The sequence below is a fragment of the Vanrija pseudolonga genome, chromosome 1, assembly GCF_020906515.1.
Source record: "Vanrija pseudolonga chromosome 1, complete sequence".
NCBI classification, from domain to species: Eukaryota; Fungi; Basidiomycota; class Tremellomycetes; order Trichosporonales; family Trichosporonaceae; genus Vanrija; species Vanrija pseudolonga.
Window position 1 is genome coordinate 3,031,122 of NC_085849.1, and position 19,847 is coordinate 3,050,968.

General features: G+C 61.6%; 8 protein-coding genes across 9 annotated transcripts; 4 read left to right on the top strand and 4 right to left on the bottom strand.

Moving 5' to 3' along the window:
* Positions 1-201: 201 nt before the first annotated feature.
* Positions 202-2,934, top strand: CNBE2340 (Patatin-like phospholipase domain-containing protein; the record flags this gene model as incomplete). Its single annotated transcript, XM_062767624.1, has 5 exons — positions 202-305; positions 346-508; positions 633-683; positions 730-1,518; positions 1,570-2,934. 5 exons carry the CDS (start codon positions 202-204, stop codon positions 2,932-2,934), a joined length of 2,472 nt encoding a protein of 823 aa, XP_062623608.1.
* Positions 2,935-3,037: 103 nt separating this feature from the next.
* ckb-2 (Casein kinase II subunit beta-2) lies at positions 3,038-4,115 on the bottom strand (the record flags this gene model as incomplete). Its single annotated transcript, XM_062767625.1, has 6 exons — positions 3,038-3,083; positions 3,138-3,553; positions 3,596-3,708; positions 3,757-3,874; positions 3,980-4,013; positions 4,072-4,115. 6 exons carry the CDS (start codon positions 4,113-4,115, stop codon positions 3,038-3,040), a joined length of 771 nt encoding a protein of 256 aa, XP_062623609.1.
* A 235-nt stretch (positions 4,116-4,350) lies between these two features.
* Positions 4,351-6,585, top strand: Vps33a_1 (Vacuolar protein sorting-associated protein 33A; the record flags this gene model as incomplete). Of its 2 annotated transcripts, XM_062767626.1 has the most annotated exons (8): positions 4,351-4,518; positions 4,571-4,651; positions 4,741-4,971; positions 5,008-5,085; positions 5,128-5,232; positions 5,270-5,429; positions 5,467-5,733; positions 5,770-6,585. In XM_062767626.1, the coding sequence occupies 8 exons, from the start codon at positions 4,351-4,353 to the stop codon at positions 6,561-6,563; spliced, it is 1,884 nt and encodes a 627-aa protein (XP_062623611.1). In that variant the 3' UTR covers positions 6,564-6,585. The 2 variants fall into 2 exon arrangements, with proteins under 2 accessions (XP_062623611.1, XP_062623610.1); XM_062767627.1 differs by having other exon boundaries at positions 4,741-5,232.
* Positions 6,586-6,621: 36 nt separating this feature from the next.
* Positions 6,622-8,991, bottom strand: Tubgcp4 (Gamma-tubulin complex component 4; the record flags this gene model as incomplete). Its single annotated transcript, XM_062767628.1, has 3 exons — positions 6,622-6,939; positions 6,977-7,982; positions 8,021-8,991. 3 exons carry the CDS (start codon positions 8,989-8,991, stop codon positions 6,622-6,624), a joined length of 2,295 nt encoding a protein of 764 aa, XP_062623612.1.
* A 165-nt stretch (positions 8,992-9,156) lies between these two features.
* Positions 9,157-12,752, bottom strand: ALY2 (Arrestin-related trafficking adapter 3). The gene is made up of 4 exons (XM_062767629.1): positions 12,219-12,752; positions 10,650-12,155; positions 9,816-10,611; positions 9,157-9,769 (listed from the first exon to the last, which is right to left on the bottom strand). Exons 1-4 carry the CDS (start codon positions 12,442-12,444, stop codon positions 9,280-9,282), a joined length of 3,018 nt encoding a protein of 1,005 aa, XP_062623613.1. The 5' UTR covers positions 12,445-12,752; the 3' UTR covers positions 9,157-9,279.
* A 680-nt stretch (positions 12,753-13,432) lies between these two features.
* On the top strand, positions 13,433-16,374 carry FIG4 (Polyphosphoinositide phosphatase). The gene is made up of 13 exons (XM_062767630.1): positions 13,433-13,522; positions 13,588-13,868; positions 13,966-14,012; positions 14,054-14,097; positions 14,135-14,316; positions 14,353-14,453; positions 14,491-14,683; positions 14,720-14,951; positions 14,996-15,094; positions 15,131-15,326; positions 15,363-15,483; positions 15,520-15,775; positions 15,814-16,374. The coding sequence occupies exons 1-13, from the start codon at positions 13,449-13,451 to the stop codon at positions 16,343-16,345; spliced, it is 2,358 nt and encodes a 785-aa protein (XP_062623614.1). The 5' UTR covers positions 13,433-13,448; the 3' UTR covers positions 16,346-16,374.
* A 35-nt stretch (positions 16,375-16,409) lies between these two features.
* pchA (4-hydroxybenzaldehyde dehydrogenase (NADP(+))) lies at positions 16,410-18,242 on the bottom strand. Its single transcript, XM_062767631.1, has 5 exons — positions 18,148-18,242; positions 17,869-18,094; positions 17,609-17,826; positions 16,847-17,547; positions 16,410-16,802 (listed from the first exon to the last, which is right to left on the bottom strand). Exons 2-5 carry the CDS (start codon positions 18,043-18,045, stop codon positions 16,468-16,470), a joined length of 1,431 nt encoding a protein of 476 aa, XP_062623615.1. The 5' UTR covers positions 18,046-18,094; positions 18,148-18,242; the 3' UTR covers positions 16,410-16,467.
* Positions 18,243-18,482: 240 nt separating this feature from the next.
* Positions 18,483-19,394, top strand: nhp2 (H/ACA ribonucleoprotein complex subunit nhp2). Its single transcript, XM_062767632.1, has 4 exons — positions 18,483-18,688; positions 18,767-19,038; positions 19,090-19,146; positions 19,183-19,394. The coding sequence occupies exons 1-4, from the start codon at positions 18,533-18,535 to the stop codon at positions 19,307-19,309; spliced, it is 612 nt and encodes a 203-aa protein (XP_062623616.1). The 5' UTR covers positions 18,483-18,532; the 3' UTR covers positions 19,310-19,394.
* The last annotated feature ends 453 nt before the right edge of the window (positions 19,395-19,847 follow it).

Below are 19,847 nucleotides of genomic sequence, written 5' to 3' on the forward strand. Positions count from 1 at the left end.
CAATCCATCCATCACATCTCCCCCCCAACATTTCCATCGCACCTCGGCTAACCGTCCTCTTCTTTCTTGTACTTAACTACCTAGCTGAGCCCAACTACACACACACACGAACACCACACCAGAACCCCGCAGCTCCATCGCATTCATGCGGCTATAGGCCTCCACACTTCCCGATTCCGAAGCCGACGACGACGAACCATCATGCCCACCACCACGTTCGCTAAACACAACTCCCAAGCCCAGGACGATGACATTCCCGACGGTGTCGACCCAGTCCTCTGGACCAAAGACTACATCAATGAGGAGTAGGTCATTGTTCCCCCAGCCTCCACGTTGACTCCAAAGGCATCTCGCGGCATTCAAGCACGCGCTCGAGCTACCCGACACGTCCGCATTCGATGGGGCCAACACACCCGCAGTCCAAAAGTCACCAGTGTTCTCGCCCGTCGAGGGTGGACCAGAATGGTCCCCAAACATTGAGAAGCTCACAGCGACGTCCGACTTTGCTGTAAGTGCCCAACGCCCTCCCCATATTTTCCTGTACTGATCGACGTGACCACAGCCTATCCACAGCCGAGTCAGAAAGTGTGTCCTGAGATGGCGTGTAGTGCTGATCAGTTAGGCGATCCCAGACGGGCCACTCTCTTGGGCTTACCTACCACCTCATCCGGTGGCCCCTTCTGGTGGGTTGATAGCCGTGCTCATCATCACAATTAACACGCGCCCCAGGGATTCTTATTCCTGATCATCTCGATCGAGTTTGGCCTCTATGTCGGAACACGCCAGATCGTAAACGTGTTCGAATACTTCCTTGCGTGGCGCGGACAGAAGGGTTCGCTCCGGAAGAAGCTGAGAGCAGCGACCACGTACCCAGAATGGAAGCAGGCGGCCCGGGAGATGGACACGTATCTCGGCTTCGACGAGTGGAAGCAGAGCGAAGACGACTCCTACTTCGACTACAATCTCGTCCGCCGGGTTCGCCACACCCTCGCCCGGTTCCGCACAAACAAGGACACCCGTGGCCTTATGGACGCCCTGGCGGTGTGCGTTCGACCCAACTTTGCTGGCACAGAGAGCGTCAAAATGTACTCTGAGACATTCTTCGGCACCAAGCGCGTCATCGAAGCACACGTCAACGAGGTTGCCGAGAGTCTCGACTTTGTACGCCGAGCCACCGACGTCTCGTTGGAAGAGAAGCGCGCATTCTTCCGTGCTATCAACAACAATTACGGCTCGAGCGCGCTTTGTCTGTCTGGTGGTGCCTCGTTCGGCTACTACCACTTTGGTGTGCTCAAGGCCTTCCTCGACACCGACCTGCTCCCTCGTGTCATCACCGGGACATCTGCTGGTGGATTGATTGCTGCCCTCGCATGCACCCACACCGATGCCGAGCTCAAGCAGCTCATTCGCCCCGAGCTCGCTCGCAAGCTCTGCGCCTTTGATGACCCTCCCCTCGCCTCCCTCAAGCGATGGTGGGACACTGGCGCGCGATACTCGGCCTATGACTGGGCTCGCAAGGTGAGTGTGGTGATAGTCTAAGAGTTGTTGTGTGTGTGGCTAACGTTCCAGGCCATGTTCTTCACCCGTGGTTCCTTGACATTCAAGGAGGCTTACGAGCTCACTGGCCGTGCGCTCAATGTCACTGTCGTTCCTTCCGACCGCCACTCGCCGACAATTCTCCTCAACCACCTGACCGCCCCTAACTGTATCATCTGGTCGGCCATTATTGCCTCGGCTGCGGTTCCTGGCATCTTGAACCCCGTCGTCCTCATGGCAAAGGACCGTAACGGGCAGATCCTGCCTCACAATCTTGGCGGCTCGCGCTTCAAGGACGGCAGTCTTCGTGAAGACATTCCCCTCGGCAGCTTGCACACCCAGTTCAACTGCAACTTCTCGATCGTTTCCCAGACCAACCCCCACATCCACCTCTTCTTCTTTGCCCCTCGCGGATCAGTCGGACGACCTGTCGCTCATCGCAAGGGCCGTGGATGGCGTGGTGGTTTCATTCTCTCGGCGCTCGAGTCGTACATCAAGCTGGACCTCTCCAAGCACTTCAAGGTCATTCGCGACCTTGATCTCATGCCGCAGATACTGCAGAGTGACTGGAGTGGCGTCTTCCTGCAGCGCTTCTCTGGCGACCTTACCATCACGCCTCGTACGACCCTCCGAGACTGGTTCAACCTCCTTTCCGACCCAGACGAGCACTACTTCAAGCGCATGCTTGCCGTGTCGCAGCGCACCAGCTGGCCATCTCTCCACATGGTTGAGAACCGCACCAAGATTGAACGTGCCATCTTCCGTGGACGCGCCGAAGTCCGACTCGCCCTACACCGTGACCGGCCCACGACCGACCGCAACGAGGCCTCCCGCACCAACTCCCTCGCTGCTCCTGTGCCGATCGAGTCGGACGCCGACGCCGCCATTGCGTTCCGCGCACGTCGCCACCGTGCTGAGCTCACTCCCGAGGCTGCCTCGGCGCTTCGGCGCCGCCGGGGCTTGCGGCGTGGAGAGTTTCCAGACCATCTGGCCCCTCCCACCAACAACACGTTGCACGCCACCCCACCACCATCCGAGCCGCAGCCCCCGTCTCCCACGATACCCCGCACCTTTTCCACTACCATTGGCGATACATTTCGCAACATGCGTACGCCATCCATCTCGGGCTTTTCCTCATCACTCCGTAATCGCTACCCTGACCACACGACACCTAACACGCGTTCCAGTTCCCGCCTCGGCATTGCCCGCTGGTTTAGCACCACAGGCTCCGACTCTGACGACGAAGAGGACGATGTCAACGCTCCCTCCCCCATCCCAAACTTTGAGCTCGACACATACGACGGCGATGACATCTTTGTCAGCAGCAGTGCCGACGAAGGTGTGCCCTCGTCGGACACTGCTCCGGGGTCAGACGAGGCGCACCAGGATGCGGCTTAAAGCCACCCTGTCGCCAATTGTGGAAACGTCTCCCCTGGTAGTTGTTAGAAGAGTTTCAGCAGCATAGTCACCAGATGTCATTGTAAGGAACATGTATCTATATTTACAAAGTGGGCCTGTTCTCGAGCTCCTCGAGACGCTGGATCTGCCTGCGGGGCGTGTCAGTGATGCCGCCTAGTGCCTGACAACTCTTGTCTACTCACGCGTTGCGCCGCGCGCGCCGCCAGCGGGCGAGCTGCGCCTCCTCATGAACACGGAATCCGAAGATCTTGGACTCGTACGTGTCGGCCTTAAGGGCCGCAGCGGCGGTGCTGACGCCTCCGATGCCGGTTGGCTCGCGGCGCAGGTCGGCGCGGTCGCCCGACGCCGGCTGGCCCTTGGAGGGGATCATCTGGGGGTAGGCCATGAAGAGCATGTGGGGGAACGTGGTGCCAAAGTATGCGCCGTCGATCGAGCCGTGGCGGTTCGACTTTGGGCTGTAAATGTCCTCGCAGCGCGGGCAGTAGAGCTTGACGGCCTTCTGGTAGGGGACGTCGGTCAGTCCGACGGGTAGCAACGGCTGGCCCGAGCAGTAGACACGGGGGCAGCGCCCAAAGTCGGCTTTGCGGTACTTGTCGAGCTGGGCGTGTGAGCGGGCGAGACTGCAACCCAACACACTCACCATCTTCTGCAGCCCGCGCGAGGTGACAATGTAGCGCGCGTGGATGAGGCCGTACAGGAAACGTGCCGACGTCTCGACCGCCTCGCGGGTCTCGTCGTCGAGGTCTTCGTCGTCTGCAAAGCGTCAGCAAGCCGCCGCGCCCTCGACCCGCCCATACGCACCCAGGTTGTCCGTGATGAGGTCGAGCGCGCGCTGGTACTCCTGCACGACCTCGCTGTTGAGCCCGGTCAGGTTGAACCGGTCGAGGATGTAGTCCTCGTCGACTTCGGAAAAGTATTCCTGCAGTGTGAGCGGGGTGTGGCCTCGGGCACATCGGGCGTGTTAAACCTGCGCCATGATCGCAGTGACAGACATCACGCGCGGCGTTGGCTGCTTGATACTTACATTTCCCTTGGTCGAGAGGAACCAGGCGATCCAGCTAGTGTCTGTCAGTTTGCGTGCACGCCAAGCAAGCCGCGACACTGCACCGCACTCACGTGTTCGAGTAGTCGCTCTCTGACCCCGTGGAGAGGTCGTCCATGGTGGTGGTGTCGCTGAAGACGGGCAGGAAGCAGTGAAGAAGGAGTCAAAGTCGTCGTCGATTGTGTTGGTGGTGGTGGTGCCCGCATTCAGTGTCTGGGTCGCTCTAACCTGATGGCAAGCGTTGAGATTGATCCCGCTCGTCACCCAACCCCCTCCATCGTCGGCCAGCACAGACGTCACTATTCCTGCTGGCCCATTTCGTCACTTGCACTCACCCCATCGCACGCATACCCATGGCATCAGCAGCAGCAGCAGTAGCGGGGCCCTCGCGCCTGCCCCCGCCCTCGACGTCGGGCGACTCGGAGAGCACCGCGGTGCACGCCCACGCCCACCGCGCCGGGCCAGACGTCGGCGTCCTGCGCGAGCTGGGCAAGCAGGCCCTCGTTGAGGCGCTGAATGATGTGCGTGGTGGCCGCCACTGGATGGGACGAGCAGTGCTGATGCAGACAACAGATACAGGGCACCAAGACACTCGTGCTGGACCCCGCGCTCGCGGGGCCTCTGGGCCTCGTCATCGACGTCGCGAGTCTCAAGGTGGGTACGGTGGAGGGAGGCGCCTCGAGAGGATGAGGGAGGGGAGGAAGGGCCTTGTTCGCTCGCGCAACGCTAATGCGCCCTCGTAGCACCATGGCGTCGACAAAATGTTCTGGCTCGAACCCGGCCTCCTCACCGTCAACACGCGCAACGTCATCTGGCTGTGCCGGCCCAAGCGGGCGCACATGCGCGTCATCGCCGAGCAGGTGCGCGCCGCCCCGGGGCTGCAGTACACTGCGCTGCTGGTGCCGCGGGCGACCGAGCTGTGCCGCCGCGTGCTCGAGGACGAGGGGGTTGCGGGGGACATTACCGTGTCGGAGGTGAGGCAGGGGTTCGAGATGGCGCTGACGCTACAGTTCAAACTCGAGCTCATCCCGATCGAGGACGATGTGCTGTCCATGGAGCTGGAGGATGTGTCGCGGGACGTGTTCCTTGTAGGTCACCACATTCTCAGGTCCTACCTACTTACACCTCAGCGTGGAGACGAGACGCCCATCTACTACGCCGCCCTGGCGCTCAACACACTCCAGAGAGCCTTTGGTACCATTCCTCGGGTCATCGCCAAGGGCGATGCGGCCAAGGTGGGTAACACCTAAATGATGAGGACTCACCCGCCAGAAACTCGCCACGTTGATGGAGCAGCAACGGCCCGACGTCGACCCGTCCACCGACATCGACAGCATCATCATTCTCGACCGTGCCGTCGACTGGGTCAGCCCGATGTGCACCCAGTTGACGTACGAGGGCATGCTCGATGAGTTTATCGGCATCAGTCATGGTAAGCTATTGTTCTCTTCATCGTAGCTCACACCCAGCACACATCGAGGTGGAGCCAAACCTCCTGGACCCTAACGCCGCGCCAGGCAGCAAGAAGCGCAAGCAGCACCTCGCGGCAAGCGACAAGCTCTTCCACGATATCCGGGACTTGAACTTTGCTGTTGTTGGCGCTCGCCTGTCCAAACTCGCACGACGGCTCGAGGGCGACTTTGCTGGTGCCAAGAAGCTGGAGAGCGTGTCCCAGATGAAGGACTTCACCGGCAAGCTGGGCTCACTCAAGGCCGAGCAGCAGAGCCTGCGATTGCGTGGGTTGAAATCCGCCTTCTTCGCTAACCCGCCAGATACCGCCCTTACCGAGCGCCTCATGCCCGTCACCCAGACGCCAGATTTCAACAAGGCCCTCGAGGCTCAGCAGAACCTAGTGGCAGGGTACGACCCGCTCGCGCAGCTCGCCATTATCGAGGACCTCTTGTTGCAGCAGGCACCTCTTTCCTACGTTCTTCGCTCCGCCGTACTCCTCAGCCTGACATCGGGTGGCATCAAGCCCAAGTCGCTGGAAACGTTCAAGCGCGACTTCCTCCAGACCTACGGTTATCACCACCTGCCTCTCCTCGTTGCTCTGCAGGACCTCGGTCTGTTGGTCAAGGCGCCAGCCCCAACACCGTTCGCGGCTGCGCGCAAGCCGTTCCGCCTTGTTGTCGACGATGTGGACGACTCGCACCCGGACGACATCTCGTACGTCTACTCTGGCTACGCCCCACTTTCGATTCGTCTCGTACAGGCCGCGGCGCAGCGTTCCGCGCTCACAGGCGACGCCAAGGGCGACATTGTGCGCTCAGAGGGCAAGCGGCCGCCGACGGGCTTCAAGGGACTCGAGGCCGCCGTCGCGGCCATCCCCGGCGCCGTGGTCGACAGCAACGAGTCGACACCCCACCGCCAGCCGCGCTCAGAATCGCGCCGCACGACACTCGTCTTCTTCCTGGGCGGGTGCACGTACACTGAGATTGCCGCCCTGCGGTTCATGAGCAAGCAGCACGGACGGCGGTTCATGGTCGCGACGACGGGCATGATCAACGGCACGACACTGTTGAACTCGTTTGGCGACGCCGAGCCTGTCCCACTTCAGCGGAGGTAGTAAAGCAGGACTAATAATGCATACTAGACATATGGTAGATACAGCGGGTGGTGTGGCTTTATAATGGCCTGGGAGGGAGCACGTCTCTGCCTGCCCTGCCCTCCTGCCAGAGCGTGAGCACGCCATTAAAGTCGAGGCGGAGGAGGAGCTGCTCAATATGCCGGGCCATGACTGCGTCATCGACCTCTGTCGCGCCGATACCTGTACGCGACGCGTGCATGATCTGCGTGACGCGGGTGCGCGAGAGCGTCGCGCGGGACAGAGACGCGCGTGTGGTGGACGAGGCCGCCTCGTCCGTGGCAGCGTTGTTGGCAGCCACGGGCGCCTGCGACTCGAGGAGCATGCGGAAGAAGTCGCCGATGAGGTCGTGCAGTGTCTGGGATGTCAGCTCGGGTGGTTACAAACGCACTCACGTCGCTGATCTCGTCGACTGCCCGCGTCCGCTCGGCCAGCAGCCCGCCCTGCGTATCGCCCTCTTGCAGCAGCTCGGGCAGCACGTCGCCGCCCCAGCGCTCCACGAGCCCCGCGAAACGCTTGCACGTGTCGAGGATGTCGCGGACGAGCACGGCCGAGTCGCGCTCGGCGATGAGCAGCCCTTCGCGGAGGAACGCGAGGTGGCGCGCGTGCATCTGCCGCAGGGTCAAAAAGTCGAGGTACTGCGCCCCGCGGGCGGGGCTCGCGGACCGCGGCCTCGAGAACGGCGTCACGGAGCCCGGGCGCGCCGCGGCCGAGCTGGGCCGCTGCGGCGTGGCTGCGCGCGCGTCGGGGGACGCATTTGCCAGCTGCTCGAGCAGGCGGCGGTGCTGCGTCCCCACGATATCCGTCATGAAGTGGCCCAGCAGCTGGTCGAGGAAGAAGAGCATCGCGCGGACGGTCGCCCAGGCTGTCCGCGCGAGCGCGGTGCGCGCGGCCCGCTCGTCGCCGAGGCCGCCCTCGTCGGCGCCGGTCCACACCCGCCGCCGTCTCTGTGCGCCGCTCAGCGCGCTCCAGCAGTCGAGCACGCGCGCGTGCGCGTCGCGGATCGCGTACAGGTACGCGTGGATATCCGAGTACGCTGCCACGGCGGGCGGGGTCATGAACAGGTCGAGCGGCCACGCGACCGTCGCTGTCAGCGCGAGCGGGGTGCCTAGCAGCGCCGGCGCGAACAGGCCGCGCACGCTCCCGTCGTCTGGCGTGGGTTTGGAGTTCGGCCGCAGGTGTCCCGCCGGCATCGACCACGACAGCGCTTCGAGCGCGCGGTCCGCCTCGGCGTCGGTGCCTACGCTTGCGCGGAGCAGCGCGAGGTCGAGGTCGTACGCGCGGATCACGGACGACGAGGAGAGCGGGTTGGCGAGCAGCAGGCGGTCGCGGCGCAGTCGCGCAATCTCACGGATGACGTTGAGCGAGAAGTCCGCGTCGCGCGTCAGGAAGTAGTTGCCGCTGCGGTGAGGTCAGCTATGCCAGGCTACGGCACTCACAAGGACTCGAGCGCCTCAGCCACCTGCGGCCCGGTAAGAATATGCGTCCAGAGCCACTCGCCGACCTCGGCGCGCGTGCGCTGGACTGCGGCGTCGAGCGCGTCAAACGACGAGGCGAGGACATCTTTCCGCGCCTTCTCAACAAGGCTGCGGGGCAGCGCCCGCCCCTCGCGCTTGAGCGTCGCGGCGACTCTCCCGACATAGAGGATGCTCTCGCGCGTCGGCGCGCCAACGGACGCGGGCACGAGCGCCAGGTCGAGCTTGTACAGCCGGTGCGGGGGGTCGGCGCCTGCGTCCAGCCCGATGGCCGGCGCCGACGGCGTAGACGTATCCGCCGCGATGCCGTCCAGGAGGAACACGACCAGCCCGGCCTTGAAGTGCGCCCACACGGCATCAAGCAGCGCGCCGAACACGCGCCGCAGCTCCGGGTGCCCCGTCGAGCCGCAGTCGGACAGGTGCTGCATCAGCTCGCCGGGCGAGTACTGCGGCGCGCGGGCGACGAGCGCGGCCAGCGCGGCCATGGGCGCCTGCCACGCGTCGAACGTCGCGACGAGCAGCGACAGGGGTACGAAGGTACTCGCGCCCTCCCCGCGCTGGACGTAGCCGGGATCGGAGGCGAGCACCGCCGCCTCGGTGTGTACGACCAGCTCGTCGTACTCGCGGAGCACGGCGCGGATCGCGCCGGCCAAAACGGCAGTGTACTGCCCCGGCGCGGTATCGGGCGGGGGCGTCTCCTCACGCTGCTTGCCCTTGCGGCTCTTGCTTGCCGCCAGGACGCCAGCACGCGCGGCCGCCTGTGTCCCTTCGGCCCAGGAGCGCACCGAACGGTACTGCCCCGCCAGCGTCACGAGCGTGTTGAGCGCCGCGACCTCGCCTGGGTGCAGGTAGGCGGCCAGCGAAGGCGACACGCCGCTCGGGGTGAAGAGCGCCGACGTGTGTCCTCCTAGGACTAGGAGGAGTTCGGCGAGCATTGCGTGTGGGGGAGGTGGGTGGGTGGGTTGAAGGAGTGTGTCTTGAACGTCAGTGATCCGAAACGCGTCAACAAAGTCCATGGATCGCGGGGCTCAGGCACACACCACGTGGGGGCCGGCTCGTCGCGTGGCGACGCCAACAATCATGTCCACCCCACACGACCACTCTTGTGACAACAGTGCATAGCGATCTAGCTCTATTCTGCCATATTAACTGCCATGGGGCGATGGACAGGATCAAAATGTTCGATTTATGATAGATGGGTGGGTATCAGCGTTGTTGGTATTTCACGCCTCGTCGTGCAGCGCCACACGGCTGACATTGCGGCTGGGAGCGCGACTGGCCGAGCGGCTGGGGTTTCGGCTCGCGGCGCGGCTCGCCGAGCGGGCGCTGCGGATCGCATTGGCGACCGCCTGTCCGTACGTTGGCGGCTCCTCGCCGGCCTCGGTTTCCTGCCCGCTCATCAGGCGGTCGTACACAATGTTGCGCTCAAGCAGCGTGTCTTCATGGTCCTCGTGCTTGCCGTGCGGTGTGTGGCCCGACGTCGCGGCGAGGTTGGGCGATGGAAGGTCCTGGGGCAGCGAGGATGATGGGGCACGAGGAGTCTTGTCGTTGCCGATCGGCACAGCCCTCGGCGCCAGAGGTGCCGACGCGAGCTTGGCGTGCATGGAGCATCCGCGGCCAACGGCTCCCTGCTCGAAGAACGTGCGGTCGTACGAAGGCAGCGAGTTGAACTGCGTGTTGACGCGGCAGTCGAGAATCTTGATTGGGGTTTCACTGGGGCGTCAGTAAGGGAATACGACACAAACAACATCCCACTCACATGATAATGTCAAACTGCTTGCGCCGGCCCTTGGAATCAACATGCAAGTCGTCGCCGCGCTCAACACGGATCGTGACCTTGAGCCAGTGGCCGACCGAGATGTTCGTCTGGTCATGCTTGGTCGTAAACTTGATCCGCGTGATGCAGTCGGGCAGCTGGAGGTCCTTCTCCAGGTGCCACGGACCCATGGGATCCAGCAGCGAAGCATAACAGTCGTCCTCGGGGTTCGAGAAGTCGGCAAACTCGCGTGGATTGTTCAACGCCGCGGTGCGTGCCATTTCAGCCAATGGCGACTCGCGGGCTGCATCGGTCGACTCGGACAAGATAGGGAGGAGGGGTTCTGGCCGTTCCTTCTTCTGGTCCGGGTTCTTGGCGGCGAACAGAATAAACCTGCGTGGTGTTTCGTGACGTGCGACCTTCTTGTTCGCCGCAAAGTAGTCGGTCTTCTCTTCCAGCGCCACTGTGATGCGGTAGATTTTGCACTTGGCCAGAGGCATTAACCGAATGCTGATGGGGATGGTACCGCCGATGGGGAATGCCTTGCCACTGAGCGCAATCTGGTACCTCATCTGGTCCTCCCACTGACGCTCGACAATGACATTGTCCGTCTCCTCCATGTCATCCTCCTGAGGGCCAGCGATCATGTTCACCTCCATCTCCTCGGAGAGGTTCGAAGTGAGGGCACCGACTCGGACGACCGTGGCCTTTAGGCGGTACACAACGCTGCCAAACTCGGCGTGGATCGATGGCGGAGCGTTTGAAGGGATCGAGAATGATATTGGGTAGTTGTAGGTGCCTAGACGTTAGCGTTGTCCCCAGCTGCAAGCAACTCACCCTTGCGGAACTCCTTCCAGTTGTGTACCTCCTCATCGTCGCTGTCATCGCGGTGGCCTCCAACGTGGAACATCTTCATCTTGCTGCGACTGCGGCCACGGTGCTCGTCGCGGCCAGCAGGGCTTGCAGTTCGGCTTCCAGGGCGGCTCGAGCCACCGCGGTGGTCGCGGCCGGGGGGCGTGATGTCGTGGGCGATACGCGAGTGGATTCCAGTCTGCGCACTGCCGCTGCGAGACATTGGTGCAGACACGATGTTCTCCTCGCCAAAGTGCGGCGTGCGAGGCGTCTCGGCCCGGTTTCGGCTGCTGGCCCGACTTGATGGCTGGCTGCGAATATGCATGTCATGGCTCAGACTGCGCAGGGCTGCCGAGAGGCTGAACTTGTGGTGCTTGCGCCCGCGGTGGTCGTCGTGGTGAGTCGACGCATGAGGCGACGATGTACCACTGGCGAATGACGGGCTGTGGAACGAAGGCGTCGACAGGTCTGATGTTGGCTGGCCGGGGCCCAACAAGATGGAGGCCGGTCTCGAAGGCGGGACTGATGGCGGGCGGGAAGCTTGAGCACTAGAGGGCTCATCAGAGCCGCCGTTGCCTGTGCTCAGGCCACTGCTCCTGCGACGCTGCGCGGGAGGAGGCGCCAACTGGCCCACGGCGTCCAACGGGTTTTCTGGGGGCGTCGCGATAGGGCTTGGAGGAGCCGTCGGCAGGGCGTGATGCCCTGTTGACACCGGGTGGTGGTCGGACGACGGCAGGTCCCCATGGCCCTCTTCCGAGTTTGATGAGATGGAGTCGATGGTGTGCAGCGAGTGCGAGGCGGCGGCATCCGGGAGCTCGAGGTCTTGCGACTCGGGAGGCACTGGGGCGGGTGCCCAGCGGATTGCGGGCGATGGGGGGTTTGCCGCCTCGGGCCGGTTGAGGATTCCGCCGTCTGTGGCAGCGGACGGAGGGTTCCACACAACGTTCTCAGTGATCGGCGTGTCCGCGAGGTCGGGGGTGGCAGGGGGCTGTTCGCCGTAGGCCGGCAGGCCTCGAACTGACGACGGGCGCGATCCCACCGCCGACAGGGGAGGGGTGTACGCAGGTGTGTAAGCCGGAGATGGGCCGCGGGGTTCAATGGCGGCGGCAGCCGCGCGCAGATGTGTCAGGTCGAGCTGACTGCCCTGGCGCGACGGTGCGGCACTGTGCTCGGGGCTGGCACGCCTCGAGAATCCATCACGGTGCCAGGCATGGGCGTCATGGGTGCTGGGCAATGCGCTCGCGCTCCTCGGAAGGACGGGGCGACCTGTGCGGCCGCGCGGCGCATCAAAATAGCCGCCTTCGCCGTCATCACTAGCCTTCTCGTCCTCCTCGTCCGAGTCCATGTCGAACTGGGCGATCAGCGCCGGGTCGGCCGACCTCGAGCGCCGAGTGACCTTGTTCTTGGTCTGATCGGTAGCTGAGAAGTACGTGGTAGTCTCGGAGATAACAGTGTGCTCCTCGAACGTGTCCGTGCGGCGAGGTCCGATGCCTACGCAGGGGGTGTCAGCAGCCGATCACTGACAATGCCAGATAAGGGTCGTTGCATCCATACCTTCCGGCCACTCGGTGCGGCTCTTGCCCTCCAGGCTGATAGAGATGTTGCGGATACGAGTCGGCTTGGAGAGGCGAAGTGTCAGAAGACCACGGATCATAGCCGGCTGGCCATCGCGTGCGGCTTGCGGCCGACCGCGGAAGTCGGCGCCGGTGGATGTGCCACGCAGGAAGATGACAGGCTCCGTCAGACGGATCTGCAGCGGGGCAGTCGCGCCCTTGACCATGTTGACTCGAGTGGTCGTGTGCCGTTCGTTACACGCTCAGCGAGTCGATATCAGCGTGCCGTATTGACAGTGGAGCGGCGCGGTGCCGCTTGGTTGTGGAGTGGTGGTAGCGGTGGGTGGAGTGATAAGCAAACCCGAGCGCTGTAGCAGGTTGCGGTGGGGTATCACGCGCACGCCTTGCTCTGGCTGGGAGGGTTACAATGTGGACAGTGCAGAGATGCGATGGTTGCCGTCGACGAGAATTAATTGGCGTGCGCTGTGCGATGGAAGAGGCTGATTGTTGGAAAAAGAACTGCCGTCACCGAAAGACGGCGCCGGTAGCTGAGAGATATTGTCGGTCGTTCGGTCGGGTGGTCGGGATACAAGTCAGTTCTTCAGTCGTCTGCAGCCGTGTCAGCCGCCGTGGGTTAACAGCCCCCAGGGTCAGCTCATGCAGCTCAGAGCACGTTAGAGCCCGACTTGCAGCGACGGGTCGCGTTTCCTTTGGCGAGGCTCGCCTACAGTGAGCCTTCACCCTGTTACGGTCCCTGCTTCAAGGGCTGCAAATCCTCAGCTGCCTCGATCCGCGCTTGCAACGCAGCTGATGACTGCTTCCAACAAGCGCCGGCAAATCAACGCAGTGGGAGGCGAGTGGGCTCGCTTGGTTGCCGCTGGCTCGCGGACAGAGGCGGAGCGACCGCATCAATGTGTGGAGCCTGGTCCCTCCATCACATGTGCAATCAGTCAACATGCACAACCCTGACCACGGCCCAGAAGAATGCAGCAGGCAAGCCGCGTTGCCTGCATACCGACAAAAGCCTTGGCGCCACCACCACCATCTCAGTCGCCGCATTTGATTCCGCTAATCCGATTACGACTGAGGTCTAATGAGGCACTTTAAATGAGTTTTCTAATCAGTAGACGCGTCAACAACAAACGTCATCAAGCAGTCCTCGTCCGGCTTTATCAGTCACCACCCAGTCAACAACAAGGCTACCTCCATCGCAGCGTCGCACCACGTCACCATGTCGCGACGAAGCATGGACGACACCGATGACCCTTCAGGACTGTCGCAGTACACACTGTACGAGACAAAATCGTGAGCATTAACCAGGGTTGTGCCGGGAAACCGCGGAAGAGAGAGACTCACTCACCGATCTTCAGGCGCTACTACATCACCTCGTCGGCAGGTAGCGCACACCGTGTGCTCAAGATCGATCGCACAGATCCTGATGTGTTGAACGTGGTGGAAGACGCGACCCATTATGATACCCAGCAGCTCGACTTACTGCTCCGCATGGTGGAGGACGGCAACAAGAGCCAGGGCGGACTGGCCAAGCTGCTCGACTTCTACGGCATTGTGGGCTTTGCGAGATTTACGAGTACTTGGTACCTCGTCGTGATCACACAGCGTTCGGTGGTGGGACTCATTGGCGGACACTACAGTGAGTTGACTCGATGGAATGGGCAACTGACAGCAGTTTATCACTGTGACAAGTCAAGGGTAGGGCGCAATCGGTCGATGCGAGGCTGACCAGCTAGCTCCTTCCGATCTCCCCAAAGGCAGCCAATACGGCCCAAGAGGCCAAGTAGGTAACACATTGCGATACCATCTGACCCAAGACTCCAGAGCATCTTCGATCAGGTCGACTTGTCCAAGAACTTTTACTTTTCGTGAGAGTGCAACTGAGCGGCGACAACTGATCGACAGGTACTCTTATGACATCACGAACACCCTCCAGGTCAACCTCACCACGCACCCAGACGAGAAGTTGTGGAACTCGCGCTTCATGTGGAACTACCACCTGCTCACGCCTGCGTTCGACCTGGAGGATCCGAAGAATCGAAGCCAATGGGTTTTGCCGCTCATTCACGGATCGTTTGACCAGACAAGTACGTTGGCTGGTGATGGCATGGCTAACGTTCCAGAAATCAACGTCTTCTCGCGTACAGTTTATCTCACGCTCATCGCTCGCCGATCGCGCCACCATGCCGGTGTGCGTTTCTTGACTCGAGGAGCTGATGAGAATGTGAGCTGGCAGCCTCCGCAGATGAGCTGACAGCCAGGGCGACGTTGCCAACGAGGTAGAGACTGAGCAGATAGTGTCGGAACCCCTGGCTACAGCTTTTGGATATCCTACAAACCCAGAAGCTACCGCAGACTACAGCGGCTACACCAGCTTTGTCCAGATCAGAGGCAGTATTCCAGTCATGTGGCACCAGACGTCAGACATCAAGACGCCGAAACCGCCGATCGAGAGTAAGCAAAGTGGGATCGTCAAAAGCTGACAATCAGTTACTATCAAAGACCCATTCTATACACCTGCGGCCAAGCACTTTGACGATTTGCTGGGGCGATACGGAGCACCTATCTTCATCCTCAACTTGGTCAAGAGCAAGGAAACGGTACCTCGAGAGTCCAAGCTGCTCGCAGAGTACGGCGAATGTGTCGAGTACCTCAACCAGTTCCTCCCCGAAGGCAAGCGGATGCGCTACATTGCCTGGGATATGGCTCAGGCGGCCAAGAGGTGTGTAGATCTTGCCATGGTCCGCGCCGATCTAACACTGGCAGTCGACACCAGGACGTGATGGGCATCTTAGAGGACGTCTGCGAGGAAAGCCTCCAGCATACCCACTTCTTCCATGGTGGAGCTGCTCGAAACGAGCCAAAGTGAGTTTCAGGGCGCTTGCAGTCTGCTAACATCAGCTCTGGGCAGCATCGAGAGACGCCGCTCCTGCAGTGTGGTGTTCTGCGAGTGAATTGCGTCGACTGCCTCGATCGTACGAACGCGGCGCAGTTCGCCATCGCCAAGCGAGCTTTCGGTCACCAGCTCTACGCCTTGGGACTTCTCAGCACCCCGAATCTTCCTTTCGCATGCGATGCGGTCGAGGTGTTGACAGAGGTGAGAGATTCCAGTGATACCACGCACTGACGGCAGATGTATCACGACCACGGCGATTTCCTAGCCTATCAATACACTGGCAGTGCTGTTGTCAACCGCGACACCTACCGCCCAACCAAGGCGACTCAGTGGACGAGCCACTCGCGTGATCTTGCCCGTGAGCTCCTACCCATTGGCCCAGACTGACATGCAGAAAACATTCGCCGATACTTCAACAACTCCATCCTTGACGCTGATAAGCAAGCTGCTATCAACCTCTTCCTCGGAGTGGATACCAATGCGCCAATCGTGCCCCGCGGCCCTCGACCAAACTACCGAACGTGGTTCACGCGGTCACATCTTGATCCTCCTCGACTTGGGGCGCTGGGCGATGAGGACCCTCCAAAGCCCCTGTTCACCGACTACTACAAGCCCGAAACGCTCACGCAAATGGACAAGCTTTATGCTTAGTGCGTACCACCTGGTTCAGGAGCTCAACTAACATCAGTGAAATGACCTCCACGCTCAAGTTCACCACGACCCGGACGAAGAACGGCGTGTTGAGCCCTTTCGAGACTCTTTCGGCCCTCGGAGCCGGCCCAGCCTCACCGACATCGAGGACGCCCGAAACGCGACGCACGGCAAGGAGGTTTGCTCACACCGGGTCGCCGACCAAGCATGGCGAGACACCGCCATCTCCGACAGAGGTCGAGGCTGAACTTCCGAGCGCCGTTCAGTCGCTGGTGAACACGCTCCTCGACCCTCCAGACCTCGAGCAGCGAATCAGAGATTACGACTACTACATGCACTACCACACCATCGACCTGCTTTCCGACAGTTCCACAGCCGAGCCCCAGGATCTGCAGCGCTACGTTCGTGCCGCCCAACTGGCAGCCGGTCAAGAGGTGACTGAGCCGAGCGCTGAGACTCCTGGAACCTTGTCCGCTGCAGCGGCTCTGCAAGAGGGCACCGAGCGCTACGAGCAGTACGAGCCTCCGAAGGCCAGCGTCACATACTATGAGAATTGGCTGCACACATAGTGTACGACCATCACCCAATGTTGTATCCATTTTAGATTCCATGTAATCGTCGCATTGCACAACAAGTCTACTGCATGCCCGGAGTCCTAGTCCCTATCTACTATATGTTTTTGCTGTCCCATCTAGTTGAGCTTGACGCGCTTCATGACCGACTTTGCGCGGGTGAGCTGGTCGTAGCCGAGGGTCGAGAGCGAGATGCCGCGGCCCGAGTTCTTGACACCGGTCCAGGGGAGAGCGGGGTCGAGGGCGTCGGCACGGTTGAGGTAAACGGTGCCCGACTCGAGGTCCTCGACAAACTGGTCGAAGATGGCGAGGTTGGCCTCGGTGGGCAGGGTCCAGACCGAGGCAGTGAGGCCGTACTCCGAGTCGTTCATGAGCTGGAGCGCCTCCTCGTCGTTCTCGACCTTCTGGATGCCGATAACGGGGCCGAAGGTCTCCTCGGTCATGATGTCCATGGCTGGGGTGTCAGTGGTGATCTCAACCAATGCCGGCACCACTCACAGTGGTCGACGTTGACCAGGACAGTGGGGCCAACAAGAGTGGTGCCCTCCTTGGCGCCGGGGAAGTCGGCCTCGGAGACGACAGCGGTAGCGCCCTTGGCGATGGCGTCGGCGATCTGCTTGCGGATACGGGTAGCCGACGCGAGCGAGACGACGGGGCCGAGGGTGGTCTCGGGCTTGAGGGGGTCACCGAGGACGTAGTCCTTCTTGGCGGTCTCGGCGTAGCGCTTGACAAACTCGTCAAAGATGGACGAGTGGACGTAGATGCGCTCAACGGCACAGCACGACTGGCCCGAGTTGAAGATGGCGCCGTCGACGAGGTTGGCGACGGTGTAGTCGAGGTCGGCGTCGGCGCGGACGTATGCAGGGTCCTTTCCGCCGAGCTCGAGGCCCACGCCCTTGAAGAGGGGACCCTTCGCGGCCGCCTCCTGCACCGCGCGGCCACCAACGACCGAACCGGTGAAGGTGACAAAGTCGATGCGGGGGTCGGCAACGAGGAGGTTGAGAGTGTCCTCCTGCGCGAGGTGGACGACCTGGAGAACGTTGGTGGGGAGGCCGGCGGCGGTGAGGGTCTGGAGCCAGCGCTCGGCGGGCACAGGGGTCTGCGGGGCAGGCTTGATGATCACGGCGTTACCGGCGAGGAGGGCAGGGATGACCGAGTTGACGGTGCAGAGGTGGGGGAAGTTCCAGGGGGTGATGATGCTGAGGGCGAGGCGTTAGCTGCTGGGACATGCCGGGGGTCGAGCCAGGAGTCACGACTCACGCAACGACACCGAGGGGCTGCTTGACAATCTCGCGCTTGTTGGCCTCGTCGTCGGTAGCAGTCTGGGGGATGGGGGCAAGCGACTCGCGGGCAATCTTGATAAGGTGGCGCGCGCGGTAGAGGGTGCCGTTGATCTCGCCGCGCGACGAGCCGACGGGGCGGCCCATCTGGATGGCAATGTCCTCGGCGAGGAGGTCGGTGAGCGACTCGAACTCAGTCTAGACCTGTCAGCGAGAGTAAAGGACCCCGCGGCAACGCACCAGCCACTTCTCGGCAATGGCAATGCGCTTGTCGAGCGCGACCTTGCGCCACGACTTCTGGGCCTTGACGGCCTCGGCGATGGCATTGTCGAGCTCGGCCTTGGAGAGGAGCGGGCGCGTGGCGATCGGCTCCTGCGTGTAAGGCGAGATGGTAGTCTGGATGTTGACGTTGACCATTGTGGGGATGTTGTTCGTTGATAGATGTGTGGGGGCGATAAGACGACGACGTGGTGGTGGTGGCCGGCTTTAATAATCTCGAGGAGCGACAGCCGAACCTACCTCCACCCTGCCGCCGACGACTTCGAGGCTACTCCTCCGCCAAGCAGCGCCAAATACTTACTCTGCAGTGGTGTGTGGTGTGGTGGCAGTCGGCCCGTGACGAAGCATTTGGAAATCACATATCTTGTTAATATGGATCGGATCGGCTGACGTCTAATGCACCGAAATGCTAATCGGCAATCGCTTCAGTGGAGTGGACACGGAATCATAATTATCAGCTACACGTGGGATCCACGCGACAACCTACACACAATGACACGTACAAAATCCTACGATTTCCAGACTTTCTTCAATGTCTGTTGGGTGCGTTTTGGAACGGCCGTCACTCGACCTGACATTGTCGTCTGCACCACCCCCACCACCCCACATCGCACCAACAGCAACAATGGCCAAGGACGCCGAGCTCAAGGAGGAGAAGAAGAAGAAGCGCAAGTCCGAGGTTGCCGACGTTGCCGACGACGTCGAGGACGACAAGGCCGCCAAGAAGGCCAAGAAGGAGAAGCGCAAGTCGCTCGCTGCCGACGAGTCTGGTGACAAGAAGGTGGGTGCAGCGTTGGGCTACATCGAGAGATGGGGCCTGTCTTTACAGCTGCTACTGCACATGCTAACACCTCGCTAGGGCGAGTTCGACGTTCCCCCCGAGGCCATCGCCCCCATCGCTGTCCCATTGGCCGACAAGAAGCTCTCCAAGAAGCTCTTCAAGACGGTCAAGCGGGCATCGAAGGCGCGCCAGCTCAAGCGCGGTGTCAAGGAGGTCGTCAAGGCCCTCCGCAAGGGCGAGAAGGGCCTCCTCCTCCTCGCCTCCAACATCACCCCCATCGACGTCATCTCGCACCTCCCCGTCCTCGCCGAGGAGACCAAGGGCATCGAGTACTGCTGGGTCCTGAGCAAGTAAGTGTAGCTGGTCCGCGTGAAGAGAGGTATAGCTAACACAAACCGCAGGGAGGAGCTCGGCGCCGCCTCGGGCACCAAGCGCGCGACCTCGTGTGTCCTCGTCTGGTAAGTCTACTCCCGACAACCGTAGCTGACATCCAGCTCGGCACCAGCCAAGAAGGGCAAGGACGCCAAGGCCCCCTCGGCCGAGGAGATCGCTGAGTGGAAGGAGGGTCTCGACGAGTGCCTCACCGAGGTCAAGGCCCTCGAGACCGCCCCCGCCTACTAGGTGCTGGGAGCGACATTCTTGACATCATCAGAGACGTAGAGATACCCCTGTGGGTTGTACGATAGGCGTATGAACAAAATACCAGATCTGCGGGCGGTGCATTGCGGTACTGATGTAGCTTACGATCTTAAGATTGTGAGGGACGTTGATGTTAAGGCCGGGAGATTCGACTGGAGCAGCTCCTGCTGATGACCCGCTGGTCGGGAGTGGGCCAAATATTGCTAATGTACCTTGACTCTGACGCTGCGAAACTTCCGCATGGCCCGAGGCAGCACGGACACACTCCACAGACGGAGCGCTGCCCCCGCACGGTTGACGGGGGAAGGACGCCCCCTGCAACTGGGTGAAGTGTTGGACACGGAGCCTTGGTGAACGGACACTACTGGGGATATTTGGTCGTCTGTGGGGGTTGGTCCGCAGTAGGGTGTTGGAATGAGAGGGCGGGAGGGGGTTCTGGAGACTTGGGTGCGGTGGGACCGGGAGGTTGATTGGCGTCCAGGTGTGGGCTTTGAGTCGTATAGCCTCCAGGCCTCCGAGG

Excerpts from the sequence above, each read along its gene's own strand:
- ALY2 (XM_062767629.1), bottom strand. The coding sequence starts at position 12,444 with ATGGTCAAGGGCGCGACTGCCCCGCTGCAGATCCGTCTGACGGAGCCT. Across the intron at positions 12,156-12,218 it reads CCGCACCGAGTGGCCGGAAG|GCATCGGACCTCGCCGCACG; the intron begins GTATGGATGCAA and ends CCCCCTGCGTAG. Across the intron at positions 9,770-9,815 it reads AAGCAGTTTGACATTATCAT|TGAAACCCCAATCAAGATTC; the intron begins GTGAGTGGGATG and ends CTGACGCCCCAG.
- FIG4 (XM_062767630.1), top strand. The coding sequence starts at position 13,449 with ATGTCGCGACGAAGCATGGACGACACCGATGACCCTTCAGGACTGTCG. Across the intron at positions 14,952-14,995 it reads ATGGCTCAGGCGGCCAAGAG|TCGACACCAGGACGTGATGG; the intron begins GTGTGTAGATCT and ends TAACACTGGCAG. Across the intron at positions 15,327-15,362 it reads CGGTCGAGGTGTTGACAGAG|ATGTATCACGACCACGGCGA; the intron begins GTGAGAGATTCC and ends CACTGACGGCAG.
- pchA (XM_062767631.1), bottom strand. The coding sequence starts at position 18,045 with ATGGTCAACGTCAACATCCAGACTACCATCTCGCCTTACACGCAGGAG. Across the intron at positions 17,827-17,868 it reads CCATTGCCGAGAAGTGGCTG|ACTGAGTTCGAGTCGCTCAC; the intron begins GTGCGTTGCCGC and ends TGACAGGTCTAG. Across the intron at positions 17,548-17,608 it reads CAGCCCCTCGGTGTCGTTGC|CATCATCACCCCCTGGAACT; the intron begins GTGAGTCGTGAC and ends CCTCGCCCTCAG.
- nhp2 (XM_062767632.1), top strand. The coding sequence starts at position 18,533 with ATGGCCAAGGACGCCGAGCTCAAGGAGGAGAAGAAGAAGAAGCGCAAG. Across the intron at positions 18,689-18,766 it reads ACGAGTCTGGTGACAAGAAG|GGCGAGTTCGACGTTCCCCC; the intron begins GTGGGTGCAGCG and ends ACACCTCGCTAG. Across the intron at positions 19,039-19,089 it reads TACTGCTGGGTCCTGAGCAA|GGAGGAGCTCGGCGCCGCCT; the intron begins GTAAGTGTAGCT and ends CACAAACCGCAG.